At 47.2% G+C, this 22,320-nt stretch overlaps 2 protein-coding genes across 8 annotated transcripts in view; one reads left to right on the top strand and one right to left on the bottom strand.

The window, feature by feature from the left end:
• The window catches only part of LOC126536990 (cystinosin-like), a 268,412-nt gene extending 266,417 nt beyond the window's left edge, over nucleotides 1-1,995 (top strand). For all 3 annotated transcript variants that reach the window (XM_050184071.3, XM_050184070.3, XM_055073642.2), the window contains one exon: nucleotides 1,570-1,995. In XM_050184071.3, coding sequence (XP_050040028.2) covers nucleotides 1,570-1,718 — 149 coding nt within the window. In that variant the 3' untranslated portion in view covers nucleotides 1,719-1,995. The remainder of the gene's footprint in view (nucleotides 1-1,569) is intronic.
• The window catches only part of LOC126536991 (uncharacterized), a 252,392-nt gene extending 230,112 nt beyond the window's left edge, over nucleotides 1-22,280 (bottom strand). Inside the window, exons 1-3 of one of the 5 annotated variants that reach the window (XR_008613633.2) lie at nucleotides 22,146-22,233; nucleotides 19,033-19,112; nucleotides 12,908-13,394 (exon numbers count right to left, since the gene is read on the bottom strand). Coding sequence is in view for 1 of the 5 variants with exons in the window: in XM_072287802.1 (XP_072143903.1) it covers nucleotides 22,146-22,149 (4 nt within the window). In the remaining 4 variants the exon portion in view is untranslated. Of the gene's footprint in view, nucleotides 1-12,907; nucleotides 13,395-19,032; nucleotides 19,113-22,141 lie in introns of those variants that run through there. The other 4 variants (XR_011893821.1, XR_008613632.2, XR_011893822.1 and 1 more) reach the window with 4 other exon arrangements.
• Nucleotides 22,281-22,320: the final 40 nt, after the last annotated feature.

Here is a 22,320-nt window from a genome sequence, read left to right as displayed (position 1 = left end):
TAGCGACGCCTGCCTATCGAAGCTCGACCGACGTTACTATTGGGTAGCGTGGCGTTGTCGGCGGGCTGCAGGCATGCGGTAGACCATGGCGACCGGGCAAGGACGAGACGATTTCTAGTGCGAAACTTGCACGGTTAATTCAAAGGTTGATGAAAGATGATGAGAAGAGAATGAAGTGTTCTAAAAAAGTACATTTCGGAGCCCCTTAAATAGGCTCTCTACAATTGTGGGAGGGATCTTGCTTCCGTCGACGTCATGTGACCGGCACAGAGTCTGATTCGCGGAAAGAGTGCCCCGCCTCCGGTTATACCACGCCTGTGGTTATACCGAGCCTCCGGGAATTGTAGACGCTTGTCTGTCTCTTTTGCGTGTTGCTGGTTCGTGGAAGTTCTCCTGTAGAGCTTGACAGTTCGAGGAGAGGTATGCGACTCTAAAGTCGCATACACACACACAAAATAGGCCTGTAAACACTGCAGGGCTTCCGCCAGACCGGCAGACATTCGAGATGACCATGGCGAATTAGAAAGTCGCGCTTCATTTCGACGAGGCATGGTGAGTGAAAGTCCTTTCTGCACGAGGTGATAGACTCCAACCGTAACAGAAGCCACGCTTCATTTCGACGAGGCATGGTGGGTGCAAGTCCTTTCTGCACGAGGTGCTAGACGCCAGCCATAACATAGCTCAGCCCCTGTGACGCCATGGATTTCAAGAAGTATATTTGGGGGACTTCGGCCGTTCTGGCGCTCAGGAAAATGTAATGAAAACATAGATAGGTTGAGTCTAGTTTCCTTACAATGCACAGTATTTTTTTTTTGTTTTACTGCTAAACAATTGGACACGGCAGACGCTCTCGAAATCCATGATCACACGGTAAGCTGGGGAGAGAACTTCACGTTGGCGTCACCACATGTCTTTCGTTCTTGAATCTTTTTTTCTTTTTCTTAACAGGCATCCTCCTCGCGGTAAGAGTGCCCGTTTCGCTATTAGAAAACGCAATTTACCAATATGACTTTTACAAATACGGAACTATAGTGCTGGATGGCATATGGCATAGTTTGCTACTAATACCACTAGATGGCACTCTGGCACTGCGATCGTTCAGCTACCACGAGAAGCATGAGTAAAATACATAGATTTGTTTTAGTCTTCGTGCTCGTGGCCTCAGGCACTCTTGTGGCGTCATTTTCTGCCATTTATCTTTTTAAATTTGGAAGCAAACATTTTCGCTAAACACTGCAAGGCAACAATTCCGTCACATAATAACTGAGAATTCTTGCGTCTGCGACGCAATATTTTGTCGTTGAAGGTGATAAATTTGTGCAGTCGCAAAGCCGTTTGAAGCCAGAAGGATGAAGTTTAGGCAAATGGGCATGAGCAACAGGTGAATCGTTCCCATACTGGTCAAACTGTCATGCCTGCAGCACCCGTGTACACTAGCATCATAGTTTCCTCTATAGTAATTTTCTTTTGTAGGGAACTCCATGGAATACCTGTTTGGAGAACACCTTAAGCTTCATCCGCTTTCTGTGTCATCCGCATCAGCGCCACTCTTGATTTCTCACCTCGCAGATGACTGGTCGTCGCTGTTTGGGAACTTCACCAAGTTTGGCCTTGGCGTGATCAGCATCATGTTCGACGTGCTGTTCATGCTGCAGCACTACGTCTTCTATCCCAATGGCAACAATGCGCTCAAGAAAGTGCCCCACGACGAACTTTAGGCACAGCCCGCGACTGGCAGCCTTCCGCCCTTCATTACATATGCATACGTACATTGCGTCGCTTTACATGTGCCCTCCCTTCCGTAGAAAAAGAAAAATAAGGACTGTTATACGTTTGTTTCAACTGTCTTGTGCTATATATGAGACCGATTGCTGAAACATTTCTTTTTCTTTCTATCTCTCTCGTGCGATATATCCTATCATGTGTGAAGTTTAAACGAAGTTGTGATACTTGGGTTTTAAATTTTTGGAATCATAAACATCATACGGAGCTCGGCTCATGTGGTGTTCGTGTTCGAAGAGCACCTCTCAATTCTTTTTTTTTTCGTATTTGAATAGAAACCTGCAGGTAAGTGAACCTGTGCAAGAAACAACGAATATTCGTAACAAAAGTGTGATAACGTGGAACTTTTCGCAGCTCTCTGCTCGATCCTGAAGAGCGGATGTACTTTCCCGCGCTGTCCCGCAAGAACATTTTATCGTTGTTTTCATTTTTCCTCATTGACGTACGACTCTTCTCCCGCACAACAGCAGAGATCTCGAGCTCAATTATGTATTTGTGTCGTCGATTGCGAAAGTGCGGACACGCAGGGTCTCGCGAATGTTCCAAGGTAAATACACCTGGTAGCGAAGCTTCCATAGGAGCCTATACGTCCAAACATGGCGGTCCATCGTCGGTTCATAAAGCCCCTCAATCTCCCAAAGTAGCGCCATTCGCTTCCCTCCTCCGCTCGGCGCGGCCTCGACGGTGGCGCCGCCGGTGTTGGGCCTGCCGTAGCAGACGACGGCTAACACGCTACGGGAGGAAATCCGCAGAAAAGTTCGTTCGAGCCCTGTGGAGCAGTTTTTTCAATCGAGATCTTTCTTCGTCAGTCGGTAACTGGCCTTTAGAATTTCGTGTTAGAATTGCGGAGGAAATAGAGAAAATAACCATTATTCAAGGCGTATTTAAGGCGTAAAGCGTGCGACGTTGAGAGTTCGTGTTGCTGAAACACGACGCAAGCACGCGGTGTACTCAAACACGCGCGTAATTACCAAAGTTTCAGGTGTTGACGGCGTGAAAGTATGTGTACGTGGTTTCGTAGGTTCATTTACGTACCTGCAGGACACTTTTGTTCGGTCGGCGCGTGAGAGATTCCGGCTGTGTGCGGTCAGCAATGCCTGGCAACAGGGCCGTTTTTTCATTGCGGGGTGCTTTGGCAATCGTGACGATATATTGTTTTTCTTTTAAAAGTACTGCTCCAGGAGGGCACATGTAATGGCTAACGGAGGCCTCTGAAGAGCACGTAACATTACACTAATGCAGGCGTCGCAGGGAGTGTTCGCATACAAAATTGGCTGTCCGCGATCTTATACCCCCTTGGCATGCACAGGCTTCGGCGAGCCCCAGCAAGCGCTGGTTCTAGCTTTGGTGTTCCCGTTGCCGCTTTGGTGCCCTGGAGGCGTCGTCAATAATACGAAATAATGACAAGTTGTTACACTAGTAAATAAAATTTATTGAAGAAATACAATCGCGCCGAGGCGCCAACTTCTAAAGCAGCGCTAGCGCGCGAGTATTATGAAACTCCAACGAGGAATTCACCGGCCCACGTACGACTCTACGATCAAAGAGCACGTTAAAATCCCCAGGCGAGCTAGATAAAGTTATCCGGAGCCATCCACTACGACCTCCATCCAAGCTTTATTCGCTTCGGAACGTTAAAAACATTAATCACCACAAACCAAATCAATACATGCGGGCGTACATTCGAAGCTAAAAGACTGCACCGTAAGTCATAGTGAGCCTTGCAATAGCGTCGAGAATGTGCGAACTTCTGGTGGAGCTCGAAACATACCCTGAATAAAGTCGCTTTTATGTCACAGGCCAGCTGCAGATGCGTGCATTTCACCGCAAGACGATACTACATGAAACAAAGAGAGCACATTCGAAAAAAGAAAGTCAAACAAGGCGCTAAAAACCACGCAGAGCATGAACACCCACTTTTTCGAAGCGGAAGGCGTGAACTAGGCTCAAGATAAGCGGTTGTGAGTAGCCGTGGCGCTTACTTCACTAAGCCGTGCGTTCTTTGCCACTTCCTCGAAGTCAGCCCGCCCGATCCTGCGAATCCACGCTTCTTATTGCGTTGCGCCCGCCGGACGGCAAAGCAAAAAGCTTTTTGCCCTCGCTGTGTCTGTTGCGGCAACCGAAGGCGCAGCAGCATGGCATCGCAATTATGTTCTCGGCCCTGCACGTTCTATTACGCTAACGCACTCCGTCAGTCCGCCTGCTGTATTTTCGTCGCGCAGGCCCAACAATGGAGGTCGGCGCGCGCTGGAAAGAAAAAAATATACAAAAGCGCGGCGCCTGCTCCGCGTTGGAAAGAAAAAAATATACAAAAGCGCGGTGCCCGCTTCCACGTGACACAGATTGACCAATGGGGGAGCGGAGGAGGCTGGGGCGACAGGAGGCGTGGAGGAGGACGCGCCAGGGTGAGCGGGGTGGCGGAAAGATCTAAGAATGGCGCTACTTTTGAAAAATTGAGGGGCTTTATCGGTTCATGGGGCTTAGCGCCATCTGTATGTGGTGGGAACACTTCCGGCGGAAAAAAAAAATGACGCCATGTCCGTTAAAAGCAGAAGTGACGTCATTTTGTTTTCGAAGGCGCGAAATTTGTTTTGTTGGCCCGCTTTTGGAGCTATATATTCAAATGCCCCGCATTCGACTTGATGGGCGCTTCGAGCTTTCAGCGCGGAAAGCAATGCAGGAAAAGCGAGCCGTACGGCTGTCGAAATCGCACCCTTGCACAGAACATACTTTCTTTGGAGGCCGACGAAAGCTTTAGGTGTAGAGTAATGATCCTATCGTCGGACGCCGAGCTCGTTGGCCGGCGCAGTCGTACGAAAACAACTACACAATTATCTGGCAGTCGTAACTCACTACTTTTGACTGAACAGATTAAGAAGCGATGAAACTACCCGCGTCACCAAATTCAGACAAACTTCGACAAGTAAGAAAGCACAAACTGTGAGGGGGGCGTAGTTCAACAGGTGAACTTTACGAGGGCGCGTTTCTGCCCATTTCAAGACGTGCATTGCATTGCGAGTGATAATGGCGTCAACGCCCTCTCTAACGATGGGCGCTGAAAATAAATGCATTTATTAATAATAATAAAATGGAATAAACTTGTATTTTCTTAACTCGTCACGAATATATAAAATTGACCAGAAATTTTATTTTAGTTGAATGAATCTGTGTCTCGCTTCAATTAAAAAACGCTTTTTTCTTTCCCAATGTTTGTTCCCTCCAAACATAGTCGCGCTTCAATCGCTGCTCCCATAACCCCCCTTGCTGATGTCGGTGACAATCTGTACTGAACCGCTTTTCGCCCGAAGCTTCGCGACCTATTTGGATCGACCCTGAATGTTCCTTTACTATTCGTGTGAGTCATGTATACGGTATCTATACTGTACGCGCCGTTGGTGAATATAACACGGTTTCGAGAACAGTGTATACGTGTCGCGCCATCTTGCTGAATATTTTAAGGGCGCGCACTCGTCATGCACGCGCGCACCGATGCCCCTAATGTATACGCTCGGTCATATGTATAAAACGCCCACGAGTGTTACCGTATAGACGCCGGCTCTGCGTCGCTGCTTGAGCGCAGTAGCACATCTACCCTGTTCACGCGGGTACATTACCATTACCATGATGGGCCATTTAAAGAAGTATCGTGAGCCGGCTTTGCAATAGTTTCCGAAGCGTTGTGGCTAACTCAGTGTTAAAATGGTAGTCATTGGGCAGCTAGCGCGTTGTTCCTTCTTTTGTGGGATAAAGGATTAAAGGAAGGGCTTCGCGCGAGCCAGAACAGCGCTCCGTAGCCAAGCAACAATCAGCGTTTCAACACTGCTTAGGCTGCCGTGTACTAGGCGATGCGCACTACGAGATAGCCGGCTTGGCACTTTTCCGAATGGTCTATTCCACCTGTCTTTTCTGATTGTTATAAGCAATATTGCGGAACGCGGTATCATATCCGCAATCACAATACGGAAAACATTCGATGTCATTGGACTGCGTAAGGACTGTTCCGAATTATCCTTTTTTCCTTATACGCACCATTTTCCGGGCGTGCCCGTAGTGCGAATGTCGCAAGGAATTCCCGCAAGAATGCCTCCTTGCAACATAATTTTCAGGCGATAACACTGCAATCAGTGCTGGTGGCTTTCAGAAGGTAACAAGCGTGCACTGCATGGACTTGCGCCTGCTGATCAGAAGCGCGGAATGCAGCTGCAGTGAAATGGGTTCCGGTTCGTATTCCTGAGATGTTCAGCTGCGCACAAGGTGACGAGAGCATTGAAGAACGTAACGCACGCACATTCGTTACTCGTACGCGCTGAATTTCACGAGAACGTGAGTCTGTGTAAAAATCTCGACAACTGTCTATTACAACGAGCTTTCGTCCGGCGTATGCGTCGAAACGTTCCGCGTGCTATGAAAGACGCGCGTTGGCGTTTCATTTTGCGTGCATCTCTCAGCTCGCTTAACGAGCCTTTTTGACAACTCGTTGGTGCGTACCTCAGACCCACACTCTCTTTATCTTAACATTTATTGGGACATTTAAAAGTGGTAGACGGTAGACTAATTTCTCAAGCCAACTTTCCTAGGAGGAGAACCGGAACCTCCTACAGATGGTTGGTAGGACTCCATTGTACGCTTTGAGGTGGGTCGCTACAGCAGCCTTGAGAATCGGGACCAGTGTGTATAATCCGCGCTCATTTTCATGTCTGGACGAAGGTTCTTCTAACCTTCAGTGTCGAACGACGCTTCGAACAATATTTGATCAGTGATGAAGGCCTCAAAAAGCTTTATTTTGAGCAAACAAACTGCTTCTGTGATTTGTCCTTGCAGACTGTTGTTCATGATGTCACTGCAGAAGACCTCGCCACTGTTACCTAGATGTCGAAGCCCGAAACCGAGTGATGTCAGTCATCGTTGCGTGGTGGACGTCGCCGTAAACGCCCGTTGATGTTCTGATGTCTAGATCCAAGAATATAACAAGACCCAAAGTTCAAATGGACCCTGAGTAACCTTCAAACGGTGACAGAAAAACCGAATTAACGTGGACCTGTCGGGTATTCACAGCTCTTCGAGCTGTCTGCCGCAACGTATACTGTTACTTCACTCGTTACTTCGTGTCCAGCGTCATAGCAGAACTGTCACTAACACCTTCATTTTGTTATAAATTGAGCTTTAGTGCAGCCTCTATTGCAAAAAGAAAAGGTTTTTATTCAGTGTACCTAGCATCACTGCAATAACTTCTTGGTAGCAGGATGCCCATCATACTTTTTGTAGAGCTTTTCTTCATGGTGCCTATATGTGTATGCTGACACAGGGAAATTGCACAGGTTAATTCATGGAGTTTTGTGTCCGAAAATAGGCGCTAGCGCTATGAGATACGCCGTTGTGGAGGAATAAGTTTCAACTGGAATTCTTTACCATCCGCGTAAATGTATAGGTATATTAGCATTCTTGCATTTCGCCCGCTTCTTCTGTGCCTTACTTTTCTGCCTGAATGCATAAAACGACGTTTCGTTAAGAAAGTAACTGGAACGCCAATGCATTTCTCCGCAATGTCGGGCAATTAATATCTCGACACTGGTGGCATCCTGAGAATTGAATTATAGCTCTGCGGAAAGCCTCAAGGTGGAGAGGAGTAATAAAGGGTAAACAAATAAATAAAACTCGACTTTACTTCGACTTGTTGACGAATTCGACTTCGCCCCGCCATCTGCTAGCCGCCTGCTTAGCTCAGATGGTAGAGCGGCTGCCCCGGAAATGTGGTTGTACCGAGTTCGAGTCCCGGACCAAATTTTTCTTCAATTGCGAGGCTTTTTCCTTCGAGGAACCCGTATGGGCTTCCTTTGCAGCAATTTGCTACGTTTGGGTGGATGTCTGATTTTTCCTTTACTAATCATCCTGAGAATTCGTGCCAAGTGGATCCACTTTGCCAACTTCACGGCTATTGGTAAATTGCAATATGGACCACAAGGCAATTAGTTAAAACGTTATTTAGCGAATTCTTGTTAATTAGACCATTATGCGCATTTTAATTTTTCGTGCAAGTAGTGTCCACCTCTTCCAGTAGACCAGCTTCCAGAATTGGGCTACTTGACACAGGCAACATTTAATAATTTTTGAAAGTGTTCGCTGAAACACCCTGTAAACCGGCCACACAGCTGCCGTTTCCCGTCAACTGCAGCTTATGTAACCGTAATCTTTACGGGGAAACTCTTACGGCGAACGCTGCGCCCAAAGGCGAGCTTTCTGGTTACCTGCAGTGGCTGCTCAGTGGCTGTGATGTTGGGCTGCTAAGCACGAGGTCGCAGGATCGAATCCGGGCCACGGCGGCCACATTTTGATGGGGCCGAAATGCAAAAACACCCATTTACTTAGATTTAGGTGCACGTTAAGCAATTCCAGGTGGTCGAAACTATTCCGGAGTCCTCCACCGGGGCGTGCCTCATAATCAGATTGTGCTTTTCGCACGTAAAACCCCATCATTTATTTTTTTAGCTTTCTGGTTCTTTTTTCTTTCCCCCGGACGGCCGCCGCTGCCGCGGACGCGCGGACGTGAGCGCCATCTGGTAGTGCTTCAAACGGGCTTCCTCCGCTTTCCTCCTCGCGTTCTCTTCGCTATCGCCTTCTTTCACCCCCTCCCCCCCCCCCCCCCCCTGCGCTCCGCGTCCTCTCGGTTACGTCGGCGCTCAACGCAAGAACGGGCGCCTAAGAGCTGCGCTCTAAAACTGAAACTGTCATCCGATACAGGAGACCCAAGTGTGTGCAATAAATGTGCAACACTCTCGTTGAGCACAACAGGCTAAGTGGCCGTCTTGCCAATACTTAAGCGGTTATAGAGGGAATTAGATGCACACAGAAATAAATGCTCCTCTTGTAAGACGTTCTTCGTTTGTTTGTTTGCTGGGTTTGCTTGTTTTCTTTTTTTTTGTTGCTTGGTTTGCTTTCTTTGCTTGGTTTCTTGGGTTCGCTTGCTTTGCTTGGTTTGTTTGTTTGTTTATTTGTTTGTTTGTTTGTTTGTTTGTTTGTTTGTTTGTTTGTTTGTTTGTTTGTTTGTTTGTTTGTTTGTTTGTTTGTTTGTTTGTTTGTTTGTTTGTTTGTTTGTTTCGATAGGTCACGGTCACCGTGAACCCCTCGTCGGCCCATCTGCTGCACTGCGGCAACTCCGTAGCGCTGAGAAGCAACGCAACTCCAACTGAGCTGCGCAGGCAACGGGTGATACATCGCGCCCAGACAAAAAGGAAAAAAGAAGGAAAGAAAATCGAGTAATAACCCCGCGGTACAAAGGAAATCTCATCATTCGTTGCCTCGGTAACGGCCACCAGGTTTGGAAAAAAAAATAGCGGGAGAAAAAGTGCGAAGCTGGAGCCGACGAGGGTTCGGGGAGAAAAGCGCCAAGCTGATCGTCCGAGCCAGGATGTCATCGTCGCACCGTCGGGAATCGCGTTCGTAACCGTCGCGCGACCACCGAGCATCCGGGAAATTTCAAGGTGGCAGGCAATGAACCTCTGGCTACGCTTTCCCTCACAGTGCCCCGCGACAAGAGCATGAAAAGATATGTGAGGTTATTAAAAACAAAAATATAAAACGAGAAACGGTAGCTTCGATATTGATTGCACACATTTGTCCCTGCTCCTTGCGAAAGACGCGCGTCACTTATGGTTGCATTGTGTGGCGCGAACGCGACAGCACACAATGCAGCTGCGTGCAGCAGGATTTCGCGGGAAGTGAAATTGGATTTTCGATTTCGCAATACAGCGCCTGCACATCGTGTCTTTAGAAAGCCCATGCCTCGTACACGAATCTCTGGCAGGGGATAAAGGCGGGACATAGGCAAAGTATAGGTGGTACCTGCACGCATTGGCGAATGCATGTTCGCCTCGGGACAAGATATTTTTCACGCGAAGAGACACATTGCGCCCTATTCGCGGGCTGTCCCGAGGCGGGAGCCGCCATGTTGCGAAAGCGGCTGCAGAGGGATCGTGTTCAAATCCAGGATAAATATTTCAGCAACTGAGCGTTGTTCTCTTTGCCCTTACAAATATGTTGTCACAATTCTGTGAAAATAAGCTTATGAGGTAAGCTAGGCAATACAACCTCCCCCTCCCCATGCATGGACCCACTTATAGACTATTAGCCTATACTTAAGCCTGGCAAACATCTGTAATATATAGTGAATATAGAATTTATTGACAGGAAAGACAGAGAGGTCGACCTGAGCTAGCGCGCTCTAGTCTGCTACTCCGCACTGGGGTAGAGGGAAGGGGAGTGAAAGTACTGGGATGATGACGATAAGAGAAGTGGTGAGTGCTTATGTATATGAGACAGTTGCCTTGCTAGAGCCGCTCGTCGAGCTTGGTGTCCTGCAGAAACTTCAACAACACTTTAGTTGCACGCACTGAAGTTGCAGTGTCAGGCCATGGGCCGAGGATAGCTTCCTCTGACAGTGGTTGCCTGCCAACGCTGGCTAGGAAACTTCCCAAAGCCCTACGCTCCAGCATATATGCCGGGCAATCGCACAATATGTTCCCGTGTTTCAGGCATGTGGCAGTGTTCACAGTCAAGGCTGTTCGACTGGCCGATGAGGAGCGCGTAGCGACGGGTGAAAGCAACGTCCAGCCGAATCCTGCGTAGAAATGACGTTTTGCTACGCGTAACCTTCGGGGCAAAGAGAATTCACCGTCTGGGTCGATCATATATATATAGGCGTCTGTGGATGTTGTCATTGTGGGCACTGTATGTCTTTGTAAGGTCCTGCATGGGTGCCTTGATCATAGAGTTGGTGTCACGTCGCGAGTAGGCAATGGCAAACATCTGGACAACATTAAAAACATTGATGTGAGCGCGATTGGCCATAGGTTTTTAAACATCTGGACAATTAACACTAAAAACCTATGGCCTATCGCGCTGACATCAATGTTTCTTCTTTTTGTTTTTCAAGCTAATGGAGCGAACGCTGGCATCTCGCTTAAGTTGGTGGCTCGAAACCCTGGGCGGGTACCACCCGGCTCAGTTAGGCTTTCGTCCAAACTTAGGAACTGTGGATGGTCTCAAGGCACTGTCGACACATATATTATGCAATGGGCGCACCACATCCATCCGCTCATTTCTGTTACTCGACATAAAAAAAAAAAAACAAGCGTACGATAATGTCAGTCATCCAGCTATCCTTGAGGCACTCCGCTGGATTCAATTAAATTAAATTATGGGGGTTTACGCGTGCCAAAACCACTTTCTGATTATGAGGCACGCCGTAGTGGAGGACTCCGGAAATTTTGAACACCTGGGTTTCTTTAACGAGCACCTAAATCTAAGCACACGGGTGTTTTCTCATTTCGCCTCCATCGAAATTGCGGCCGCCGTGGCCGGGATTCGATCCCGCGACCTCGTGCTCAGCAGCCCAACACCATAGCCATTGAGCAACCACGGCGGGTCCCGCTGGATTCATTGCCCAGAGGAGGCGCACAAGTTTGCAAAGGCATTTATTCATAACCGGACATTTAGTATCCGTGTGTATCAGGCCAGCTGTTTGGTCGTTTCTCGTCTTGTCGAGGATCGCGACGTGGCTCTCTGCTGGATTCGTTATTATTCAAATTTACGCAGATTCCATTCGTCTGAACCCTAGAGAGACCATCAACGATACGCTACCTGATGTGTGCCGATTGTATCTCCGTACAGTATTCCCATCGAGCTCTAGGTATACAGGAACGTGCTTTACAATATGCTCTCGATGCAGGCACGTACCCAAGGCCCCCCCCCCCCCCCCGAAGTTAAGACATATACCCCCCCCCCCCCCTCCCCTGCCCACGTCACCACTTCTCACACACATTCCTAAAGCGCCGCCACATCAATATTGAAACGTGACAGCTATTCGGCGGTCAGCATTTTGTTGTATTTCTCACTCCTTTTGGATGGCCGTAGTTATCGGCATCTCCTCGAGTGTGAAGGCAAGTTTACTCATCGATTCGATGCCCACGCGAGTAACTCGAGATGTATTCAGTTGTCGCCGTCTTTTCGTAGGTCACGCGCATCGCTGTTGCTTCGTCAGTTCAACCTTCTTTGTTTAGACTGATTCAGGGACCACGAAAGGGATTCGGTTCGTGGTCACCTGGTCTGCATGCACGTGGGACGAGTTGCGGCCAGAGAAAACGCCAATTCCGTTTAACTTTTCTTTTTGCTTCATTATTTCCTCGAGTAACGGCTCACCGCAGCGCTGACAGATCCTCGGAACCATATACCCCTGATATGGCTTAGATAAGGTGGAAAATAAAATAATGCGAGGCAGCGTACATCATCAAACCCTGCAATAACCCTTAAATTCATAGGCAATCTGATTGTCACCCGTTAACTCGTCTGGTTTTACCCTAACTGTAGAGCTCTTTTCGTGCTAAATTCCCAACTGGAAATAAGAATCACAAGGAGTTGAGAAATTGAGCGATCTACTAAGGGAGAGAGCCAAGGCAAGAGTCAAACAGGAAGCAAAAACGAAAATTAGCAAATTTAACTGTTGTTCATGAAAATATTTATGGATCAACTAATTTTTATTCAAAAAGGAGGTAGAACGGAAAAAGAAAGTGGAGAACAGTTCCATGTGTTCTGCGTGACGCTTCTACAGTTATCATTCGAGCAGCCTAATGTAGCCACTTCTCTGCTGTGCTTATGTAGGTGCTTTTCTAACCTTCGGCGTTGAGCGCAGTACGTGTAGAATTGCAGCTTCCTGCGCCATACGCGGTTGTACGCGACTGGCGGCCACGCATCGTTACGTAACTTCCCAAATAACAATACGAGTCGGTTGTGGCACTTGTTAGAGCAGTAAACTAGGGATCCAAAAGAACTGTGATTGTTCCGCAAGTATATATTTCTGTATAATTCTTCCAGAGCTAATTCAAAAAACGCTACTTAGTCGGACACAACTTAAGTCTGCAACTTAAGCCCCGCCCACGCCCTCATAACTGCCAGCCACTGTTTCTCCACCCCCCGAGGCTGCAAATATTTCGTACTTCAAACTTTTTCTGTTACCCAAATAAAGCGGTAACCACAAAAATGAAAATATTAGGGGGTAATTTTGTACCTTTTCCCTCGCTTATTATAGTTGAATGGCCCAAGCCTAATTCTTTATTGAACTGAAATAACATGCTTGAAATAACAACTATTTATTGTCAAGTTTCACTTCAGTTGGCAGTGAAGCTTCATGAGTAAAGCGGGTTCAGCAGTGAAATGAACGGCACCGCAGACTTTTCAAGACTGAAATGCTCAGACTCCATACACTTTGCCCATGGCTGTTGCACATCTCATTGCTTCCGCCGATGAAAAGACTCTTCAAGAACAGCAGACGCTCCGGAGGAATCAAATACTACGCTACTTTGAAAAGGCCGCATGACGACGATATTGTTTGCTTCTGTGATTGACTGACGAAGTAACAACTCCGCGCGGTTTGTGTGCATTGGTTGCCAACTGCTGTTGTTTTTTTTTTAAGTTGTATTCTACTGAAGTACTCTTTATTTTACACTTTGGCTTCTTTGCTTGTTCTTGGCAGTGTTCTTCCTGCGCTTCTTTCCTTCGCAAGTCCATTTGAGGTAGTAGCTTGTTTGCACGTAAAGGAGAGGTGTATCGCAAAGGCGTACCTGTAAAATACACCTTATTTCATTTCTCTTTTGTGAGTTTACGCGTTTTTATGGCGAATGGTGGACGTTATTCACATTTGCATTAGTAAATGTACACCCCCCCCCCCCCTCATTTGCATGGAAGTTACCTTGGGTTGCCCCCCCCCCCTCCCGAAAAAATATCCTGGGTACGTGCTTGTCTCGATGCGACTGTTAATAGGTGCAAAGCTATCGGCTTGGTGCTCTCGCTGGAAAAGACAGCCCTACATCTCAGCTCCTAATCGTCGGGACTGTCGCCGGCTACAGAGCAGACCCCTTTCTCTTAACCTGTACAGTTGTCCTGTTGCCTACATGGAGCCCTTCCGCGTTTTAGGCCTCGTATTGCGGCCTCCGGCTCGGCTGCATAATGGATGAGAGAAGCGCGCCGTCGCTTAGCCCAGCTGCTGCATCTCGTTAGGCGCATCCCTTCAAAGGCTGGCGGCGCTAGAGCTGGGGTAGCCGGATTACTCGTCCGCGGTATATTGCATGCCAGGACTTCTTTATAAATCCCAATTTCAACACACTGGAACCGGTTAGAAGTGGCAAACAGAGATGCAATACGGACCATCAGCTGTCTTCCGCGCCTCATTCCTATTTATATTCGGCAAAGGAAAGCACACCTCAACACGTTAGATCAATTATAGTTCATCAGCGGCACTCGTCCAATCGCCTCAAGCTTTCAGCTCGTCCAGCAGTGCAAGCCCTACACCCATTACATGGGACAATACGCCAATCCTCCATCTTGTGGCCATATCAGCCTGTCACCGTGGTCGCGCAAACAACTAAGAAACTACAAGCCTCTATAGGTCGCATCGGCAGCCCAAACCCACCACCAACGCCACAGCTGCCATCTGCCAGTGCAGTCTGCACTTTGGCCGACGCCAGTGCCACTGGCCAAGTAGTTGCTATTGCGCTAACCTGTCCTGCCTTAATTCTGTCTCAAACATGCCTCTATCATGTCCCACTTGCGCCGCCGACTATATTTTATTTATCAATATACTGTTGGCCGACGGTCGTTACAGGGCGTTTGCAAGACAAACGAAACAAGATAGCAGTGCTGCCGCAGTCTATAGCAGACCAAATAAGGCATATACACAGGAAAAGGCAATGCAAAGCAAGAAGAGACAAAAGACAAATTACAATAGGGTGGTATTAAATGTGCCACAGCCGCTGGGTTAATCATGTGTGTTACAACCAGGAACATAAGGGAAAACACGGGGAAGGTGGAAGATGGAAATCCAAGACGATGAGCAAAATGAGAACGACTCCTGCTTTCACCTTGTTCTCGTTTTAACCAGGAACATAAGTTAGACAAATTACCATTAATAAAGTAGCAGCTATGTACTTCTAGCCGAGGTAAAAAATTTTGTTAGTGTGGTTTCAAATTTATTTAGACTGTCTACCGTTAGAAATTCATGCGGCAGCGTGTTCCATTCCTCTATTGTTCTGGGGAAAAACGAGTACTTATGTGCATCTATTCGTGCTGAAATGGGTTGAATTTGGTCTAGGTTGCTGCTTCGTACTGTTCGAGACAGACGCTGTTTTTTGTACTGCTGTGTATTAAGGTTAAACCAGTTATGGCGAATCAGATAAAGAAATTTTAGTCTAGCTATCCTTCTGCGTTCTGAAAGTGTAGGTAGGTTGAGCTTCCTGAGCACTTCAATTACGGAGTCAGTTGAACGATATTTTGACAAAATGAATCTTGCCGCTCTTTTTTGAAGTTTTTCAATTCTATCTACCAGGTTTTTTTAAACGGATCCCACACGACGCTGGCGCACTCTAATGTGGGATGAACAAGCATTAAATATGCAGCTAATTTAGTTTGTTGAGGAGCATGTTTTAACTTTCGCAATTACCAGACCTTTTTTCCAGCTGATGAGCAAATGTTGTTTATGTGTGCTTTCCAGTTGAGGTCACACAATATAGTAATTCCAAGGTACTTGATGTGATTTTCACGGCTTATGACCTTACCTTCTATCTCATAATCGAAGGAGTGTATATTTTTATCTTGTTGGCTAACCTTATATACATAGTCTTGCTGTATTTTATTTTCATTTTCCACTTATTGCACCAGTCACTAATACATTTTAATGCGGAATTTAAGGCGATCTGGTCATTGCGGCTGGAGACTATGGTATACATTAAGCAGTCGTCCGCAAAAGGTCGAACTTTGATAACGGAATTAATGTAGTCTGCAGTGTCATTTATATAACTGAGAAAAATGACAGGGCCTAGCAGCGATCCCTGAGGTACTCCTGACGTTACAGGCAACACTCTGGATTTCGCGTCATTCAATTCCACCAACTGCGTTCTTACTAAATATGATTGAATCAATTTGACAATGTTAATGTTAACGCCGAGACTAAGCAGTTTATCAAGAAGTTCTGTGTATGGAACGCGGTCAAACGCTTTTGAGAAATCAAGGCGAAATTGAAATGGACCTATAATTTTCGATGCTGTGTCTGTCGTCAGATTTATAATAGGGACAACTCTAGCTGTCAGCCAGTCAAATGGCAATTTGTGCTGCTCTAGGGACGCCTTAAAAATGAAACAGAGATACTTAGATATCCATTCCGCATATCATTTTAAAAATTCATTTGGGATACAATCAGGACCGGCTGATTTTTGTGTGTCTATGATAAGAAGTAGTGCAAATATTCCCTCCTCAGCTAAAACAATGTCTGGCATAAGCAGCATAACCTCGGTGCGATTCTTGTCAAGGTCAGTGGAAAATGGCTCCAGTGGAGCGAGCACCGAATGAAAATATTCATTATATTCTTCAGCAATTTGTGCACAGTCGTTAATTATATTGCCATCAATACAGACATGTTGTATTTGTTCGTGCGACGGGGCAAGATGACGCCAAAGACGTTGTGGTGAATCTCTCATGAAATTGGGCAACGTCTGCGAGTAGAAGTGTTCCTTTGCCATTACGAGCATGTGCTTAACGATTTGGGAAAGCTGCGAAATCTCTATTTTGTTGCTCTCTTTATTCGTATACTTCTGCGTCTTATTCTTCGTTTAAACTGTATTATATTGCGGTTAATACAAGGATTGCGCTGTTTCACTGCCTTGATTCGTTTTGGCACGAACTTTTCCAGACAGTAGTTCGCCGTATTCCTAAATCTACTCCACAAGATGTTGACGTCAGTCGCCCCATCAAACGATTACAGTGACATTTCAAGACAGTCCAAGATGCTAACACCGTTGGCATTACTATAATCTCTTACCCGCCGCGGTTGCTCAGTGGCTATGGTGTTAGGCTGCTGAGCACGGGGTCGCGGGATCGAATCCCGGCCACGGCGGCCGCATTTCGATGGGGGCGAAATGCGAAAACACCCGTGTACTTAGATTTAGGTGCACGTTAAAGAACCCCAGGTGGTCGAAATTTCCGGAGTCCTCCACTACGGCGTGCCTCATAATCAGAAAGTGGTTTTGGCACGTAAAACCCCATAATTAATTAATTAAATAATCTCTTATACAGATAGTTGGTCTCTTTGAATTCTTAGTCGGGAGGGCTTCCTTTACACAAAGCAAAACCAGTTTATGATCAGAAATTCCGCCTTTGACGGAAACACCACAATCTGGTACATTGCTTGAAATGAGCACAATATCAAGTAAGGATTCCGAGGTCTGTGTAACTCTAGTACTTTCAGGAACTATTTGCGTGAGGTCGTAACTGAAAGTGAAGTATAACAAAGCTTCACAATGGGCAGCATCTGTTGTGCCTACTGCAAGGTCAGCCCAATCAATTCTTGGTAAATTGAAATCTCCTGCAATAATGACATGGGTGTTAAGAGGAACATTGTGGCACATATAATCTTGAAGGCATTGTAGAAATTAAAGAGGAGCATCCGGAGGTAGAGAGACAACTTCAACAATGAAAGGAACGCCTAGGAACACTGTTCTGCACCAAATACTTTCAGTATTAAGGCATTCATCCAAAACGATAAGCTGTATATCTTCTTTACAAACAACTGCTACGCCTCCACCACGCTTTCCGCGGTCCTTGCAGATAATGATATAAATGACGGGGGGGGGATTAATTTACAGTCTTTTACTTCGGGGTATAGCCAAGTTTCTGTGACAACAACGACATCTGGCTTGTGCTGCAAAAGAAGGTGTTCAAATTCGACGGTCTTGTTTGCCAGGCTACGAACGTTGATGCTAATCAAGCTGAAATCCCTGGGTTTGCTTTCTCTTTGTCACTTTGTTGTACGCGAGCTATATTCGCCTATAGCTGCAGGCTGTGTGTGACGCATTAACCACCTCGCGATCAAAACTATACCGCAAGAAACATCAAAGCTAGTTATATACACAGATTCGGCCCAAGCGGTGAAATACCTTCGCAAGATATTGAACGGATCGCCTTTCGCCGAAAAAGTGCATCGTGAAGTTGACGTTTCCGTGCACGGTGTGAATTGTTTGTATACCCCTTTCATCTTCACCACGACACATCCAGGCAGACGCAGCCAGTCACCAACCTCCAGTGAAATAGCCCCTGATGCTCTTCGCGCAAACACCTCGCGCTCATATGGCTCTTAAAAAAGGAAGTCCTTCGACTCTCCACACGAGCATTGATAAGTGCGTGTGGGTCAGACCACCCGCTCTTTCTCTCCCGCCGCGAGGAGGTTGCGTTAAGAAGGATACGCGTGGATGCCGCATTGATGGCAGCTGCAACCTCTCGAAGAGCTCCGGACCGTAGGCCTGCGTTCGGAGCGATCTGTCCCTTGTGTCCTCGCAGATTTACCGTACATCTTGTGGAATTGTCCAGGACTGTACTCAGCAAGGTGCCACTAACTTTCAAAAGTAGGACTGCACCCAAGCTGCCCACCTGACGACCATATGTGGATCTATGGTCCGCACCGTAGATCCTTGTTAGATTTGATCGGACTTAACGAACTATGCGTGTATATATAAATTGCAGGCACCAAACGTTCTATGATACAGGTAAAACCTTCGAATAAAGAAAAAGAATCTTGGATAAGCCTCTAAGCTTAGAGTAACGCAAAGTGGATGCTCTCTCACGGGATACAGTTGTTTGACCGCAGCCTGATTCAGACGCCGAAGCGAGAGCGCTGTGTGCAGTGCGATATAAGAGTACTTCGACGTCATCACGCCGTCTTAACGAACGGTAACTGACAGCCCTTCACTGGCATAGTGCCCCCACGCCTCCGTTATGGATAAAAAAAATGCAAGATGAGTCGCGAAACATCGGCGCGCGTATATCGCAACTCGAAGAAAACCTGGACGTACCTCGGCGCAGCTGCGTTTCTTTGTGGCATTTCTGGGCGTCATGCAATATCGATGCCATGTTGTTTCACCGTAGCGGTATGTGTCGCTGCCTCGCCCTGAGGCACCGTAGCCAAGCAACAAGGGCTGCCCTGCCTGCAGCTTTGTGACTCAAACTTCGCAAAGCCTTCTAGAATCGGCCGACCGACCGACCGACCGACCGACCGACCGACCGACCGACCGACCGACCGACCGACCGACCGGCCGATTTATTTATTTACTTATTTATTTATTTATTTGCAACTTTCATTGCCAGCGTTTCCACATTTTACAGTCATATGGACTAAAATTAGGTTAACGGAAAGTAAGATATCAAAACAGTACTCACGCACAATAGAGAGAGATATAAAGAAAAAAGGATAAATGAAATGCAGGAAAGTTTGCGAGTACTGAACCCGGTTGGCCGCTCTGCATTGGGAAAAAGGGGAAAGGAGAGAAAAAGATTTGGAAGACAATTGGAAAGAAAGTGGATTGTTTATGCGCAGTGTGGTGTCGCCGACAATACAAGGAAACCTAGAAATGACATATGGTGTATACTAGCGTACGCTAAATTGCGTGTGCAGTACCCGCCGCAATGGTTCAGCGGTCATGGTGTTATGGTGCTGAGCACGAGGTCACAGGTTCGGTTCCCCACCGTGGCGGCCCCACTGTGATGTGGGTTGGAGCGCTAAGACGCTCCAGAGGCTCACGTTGAACTCCGCGGCGGTCAAACTTAATCCGAAGCTCCCCACTAAGGAGTCTCTGATGGGCGCAGTGTTACAAAACCCCATCAATTATTCAATCACCCATGTGAACCGTCGCTGCTCCTATGGCATGCACTGATCCGCTTGTCTGATACTTCAAAATCGCTGATTTAAGCGCGAAAAAAAAAACGGTATGTTCATAGTAGCGTTTATGATCTACTGGAATTATGCTTTAGTTACGCATTGTTCAGAAAACAAATTAGAACGAATTAATTACTGTACTAATCACTGTGCTAATTAGGCTGTAACTTAGATATCATGCTTCCTGGCCACGGACAGTACGACTCCGGGGCCAGAAATAAGGCTGAGCAAGTTGTTCTAATATTTCTTTACGTGGAACGATGTTTGGCCTTTGTGTGGCCTTAACAACGATAACCCAGTACAACGTAGAGATAGTAAGGTTTCTTTATTTTTTAACGTATTTTAGCGGCGGCGGATGTATCTGAACGTTTGATAATTAACTGCTGCTAAGTAATTTAATTATCTAATGTCTTCGATTTGCCTACCTAATTATTTCCTTCAGGGTGCATGTAGCAGTTACGGAACTGAAGCTGACGGCATGTCCGCTTAGACATGTACACTTAGCAGGAATCATTAATTAAAATGAAAGCTGCCCATTCTGCCTACTCAAAAAGGGAGTATAGCAACCAGAGAGCGTGAAAGCGGGTGCACGTTCAAGGGCGGCGTCTGTTCTCGGCCAACGACGCCTGCCTTCTCCGGATGCGACCAAGGCCGGGTGCCCTGGCGGGGACAACGTCCTCCCTCCGATATCATCTCGGCGAAGGGCTTCGAACCAGCGCCACACCAGAGAGGGCGCACAACAGAAACGCCCCCGTCTGGATCTGAGCGTGGGGCAGTGTGTGTTATCGCGCATGCGCGCACGAGCGAGCAAACACGTAAAACGCGTGAGTTCTTCGCAAATGAAAGCACTTAGCGATTTCTTCCATTCTTTTTTGTGTTTGCCTCAAGCCACAGTTGTGGCCGAGGGAATCTCCGAGCATTGAGCGACTTCTTCCAAGGAAACCATGGGGAGGGTGGGAGATGGAAATTCAAGACGATGAGCAAAGCGAGAACAAGGTGAAGGCAGGAGCCAACGTTTCGATAAATGGAGTTGTCTTCTTCGAGCAAGACAAATCCACTTCAATTCTTCCAAGGAAGTAATTCGGGCGGATTTTGGTTCCAAACATTTTATGAGGACCTCTGCCAGCGGTCTCCCAAACGTTATTGTCGGTCCTTCAAGAGAATATTCATTGACCGCGGTAATCTACTTGTGGCAATACTAATGGTATCCGCTTCTTCATCTTGTTCTCATTGTAGCTGGTTTTGTTATTGTTGCCGCAGCTACTGCTTTTACTTTTACTCGTTCCTTTTGTGGACATAAGAATTTATGCATGCCCAAAACAAATTGATTGATTGATTGATTGATTGATTGATTGATTGATTGATTGATTGATTGATTGATTGATTGATTGATTGATTGATTGATTGATTGATTGATTGATTGATTGATTGAACGAGCGAGCGGGTGTGCCAGAGGAACAGAGGAGCTAGCAGAAATGCCGTATTGTGGATCCCCTAACTAAATTTTTGACGGCCTGCAATTATTCGACATGCGCCTAAATCTCGGAACAGGAGTGTTCTTGAATTTCGCGCCCATTGATCAACTGATCTGCTTAGTCTAGTTGCTTTGGTGGCACAGAATAAATACAGCTCAGTCAAGCTTCGCTTGTTCGCACTGGAAATGTTCATCCCTTCTTGATTCGTTGTATTTCACACTGGTGCAAGCCGACTTTCCCTTTCCGAAACCGAACCACAGCCTTCTCTATGAACCACATCCGACGCCCCGCGAAAGGCGGCCGACGCACACGCAGCATTTTGCACGAGGTGGGAGCGACACGTTCCTCCCTGTTGTTTTGCTGATTGCATGTCGCGGCTGGCGTCGCGGCGTGGACTCGTGAGCGGTGTCGCTTGTGTCAACGTGACGCCTTCATTCAAGGTTGGCTGGCGTTTTTATTCTCGCCGTCAGGGACACGACGACACTCGGGTACAAAGTTACCCTCTCTTTTCCCTTTCGCCGCCGACGAACGCTGTTCGCGCGACATGTGATCGAAATGAGAGTATGACACAGTTTGTCCGGTCGGAGACAGATCGAAACGAATGAAACCGCCGCCCGGCAAAATCCTGTTGATACTGTAGTGATGCAAGGCCTTGTTAATTATGAACACGGCTCCGAGCCGCTACGCTATGGTGTCCGTGTGCATTGTAATATCTGTGGTCGGCGTAATCATAATTCTTTTCGACACGTTTTCATTTGTAAAAGCAGACAAACACTTCAAGGACAGCGTCTCGCCGCTGGTCTCTGAAGCATTGTGAGAATGCGCGCACTGCTCACTAAATCAGATCCGTGGTAACGCCTACGGATAACGCTAGCTGGACCTTGCGAAAGAATGCCAACGATAAGCACTGCAGAGCTTTCCGGGCGCACGCCCACTGCAAATTTTTCCGGTCTTCACTTCGTCGCTTTGTCTACGCGATAAGGCCCAATAGGCTAGCATCTTCTATCTTTTATCCCACTCCGGCTACACAGTTCGGATAAGCGCCGCGCAGTCCGCACAGAGAGACGCACGCGCTACGTCGTCGGTAGCGCACGGCGTACAGAGCGCACAAAGCGCGGTGAAGGGAGCCACGCGACACTCACTCATTTGTCAGCCCGCTGACTCTCGCTCTGAGACGGGGCCGCTTCAAGCGACGCCGAACGGTGTCGACGCAGGCGTATAAGTGGTATAAGCACACGAATACGCTCGTTCTTGCCTGTCGCGTGTAACTGCGCAGTACCAGCAGCCTTCGCAACGCTGCACCGAACTGCTGCGCCT

This window comes from Dermacentor andersoni, chromosome 4, assembly GCF_023375885.2.
Source record: "Dermacentor andersoni chromosome 4, qqDerAnde1_hic_scaffold, whole genome shotgun sequence".
Classification (NCBI taxonomy): domain Eukaryota; kingdom Metazoa; phylum Arthropoda; class Arachnida; order Ixodida; family Ixodidae; genus Dermacentor; species Dermacentor andersoni.
The sequence above is the reverse complement of the archived record's forward strand: the minus strand, read 5'-3'. Positions and strand labels throughout refer to the sequence as shown.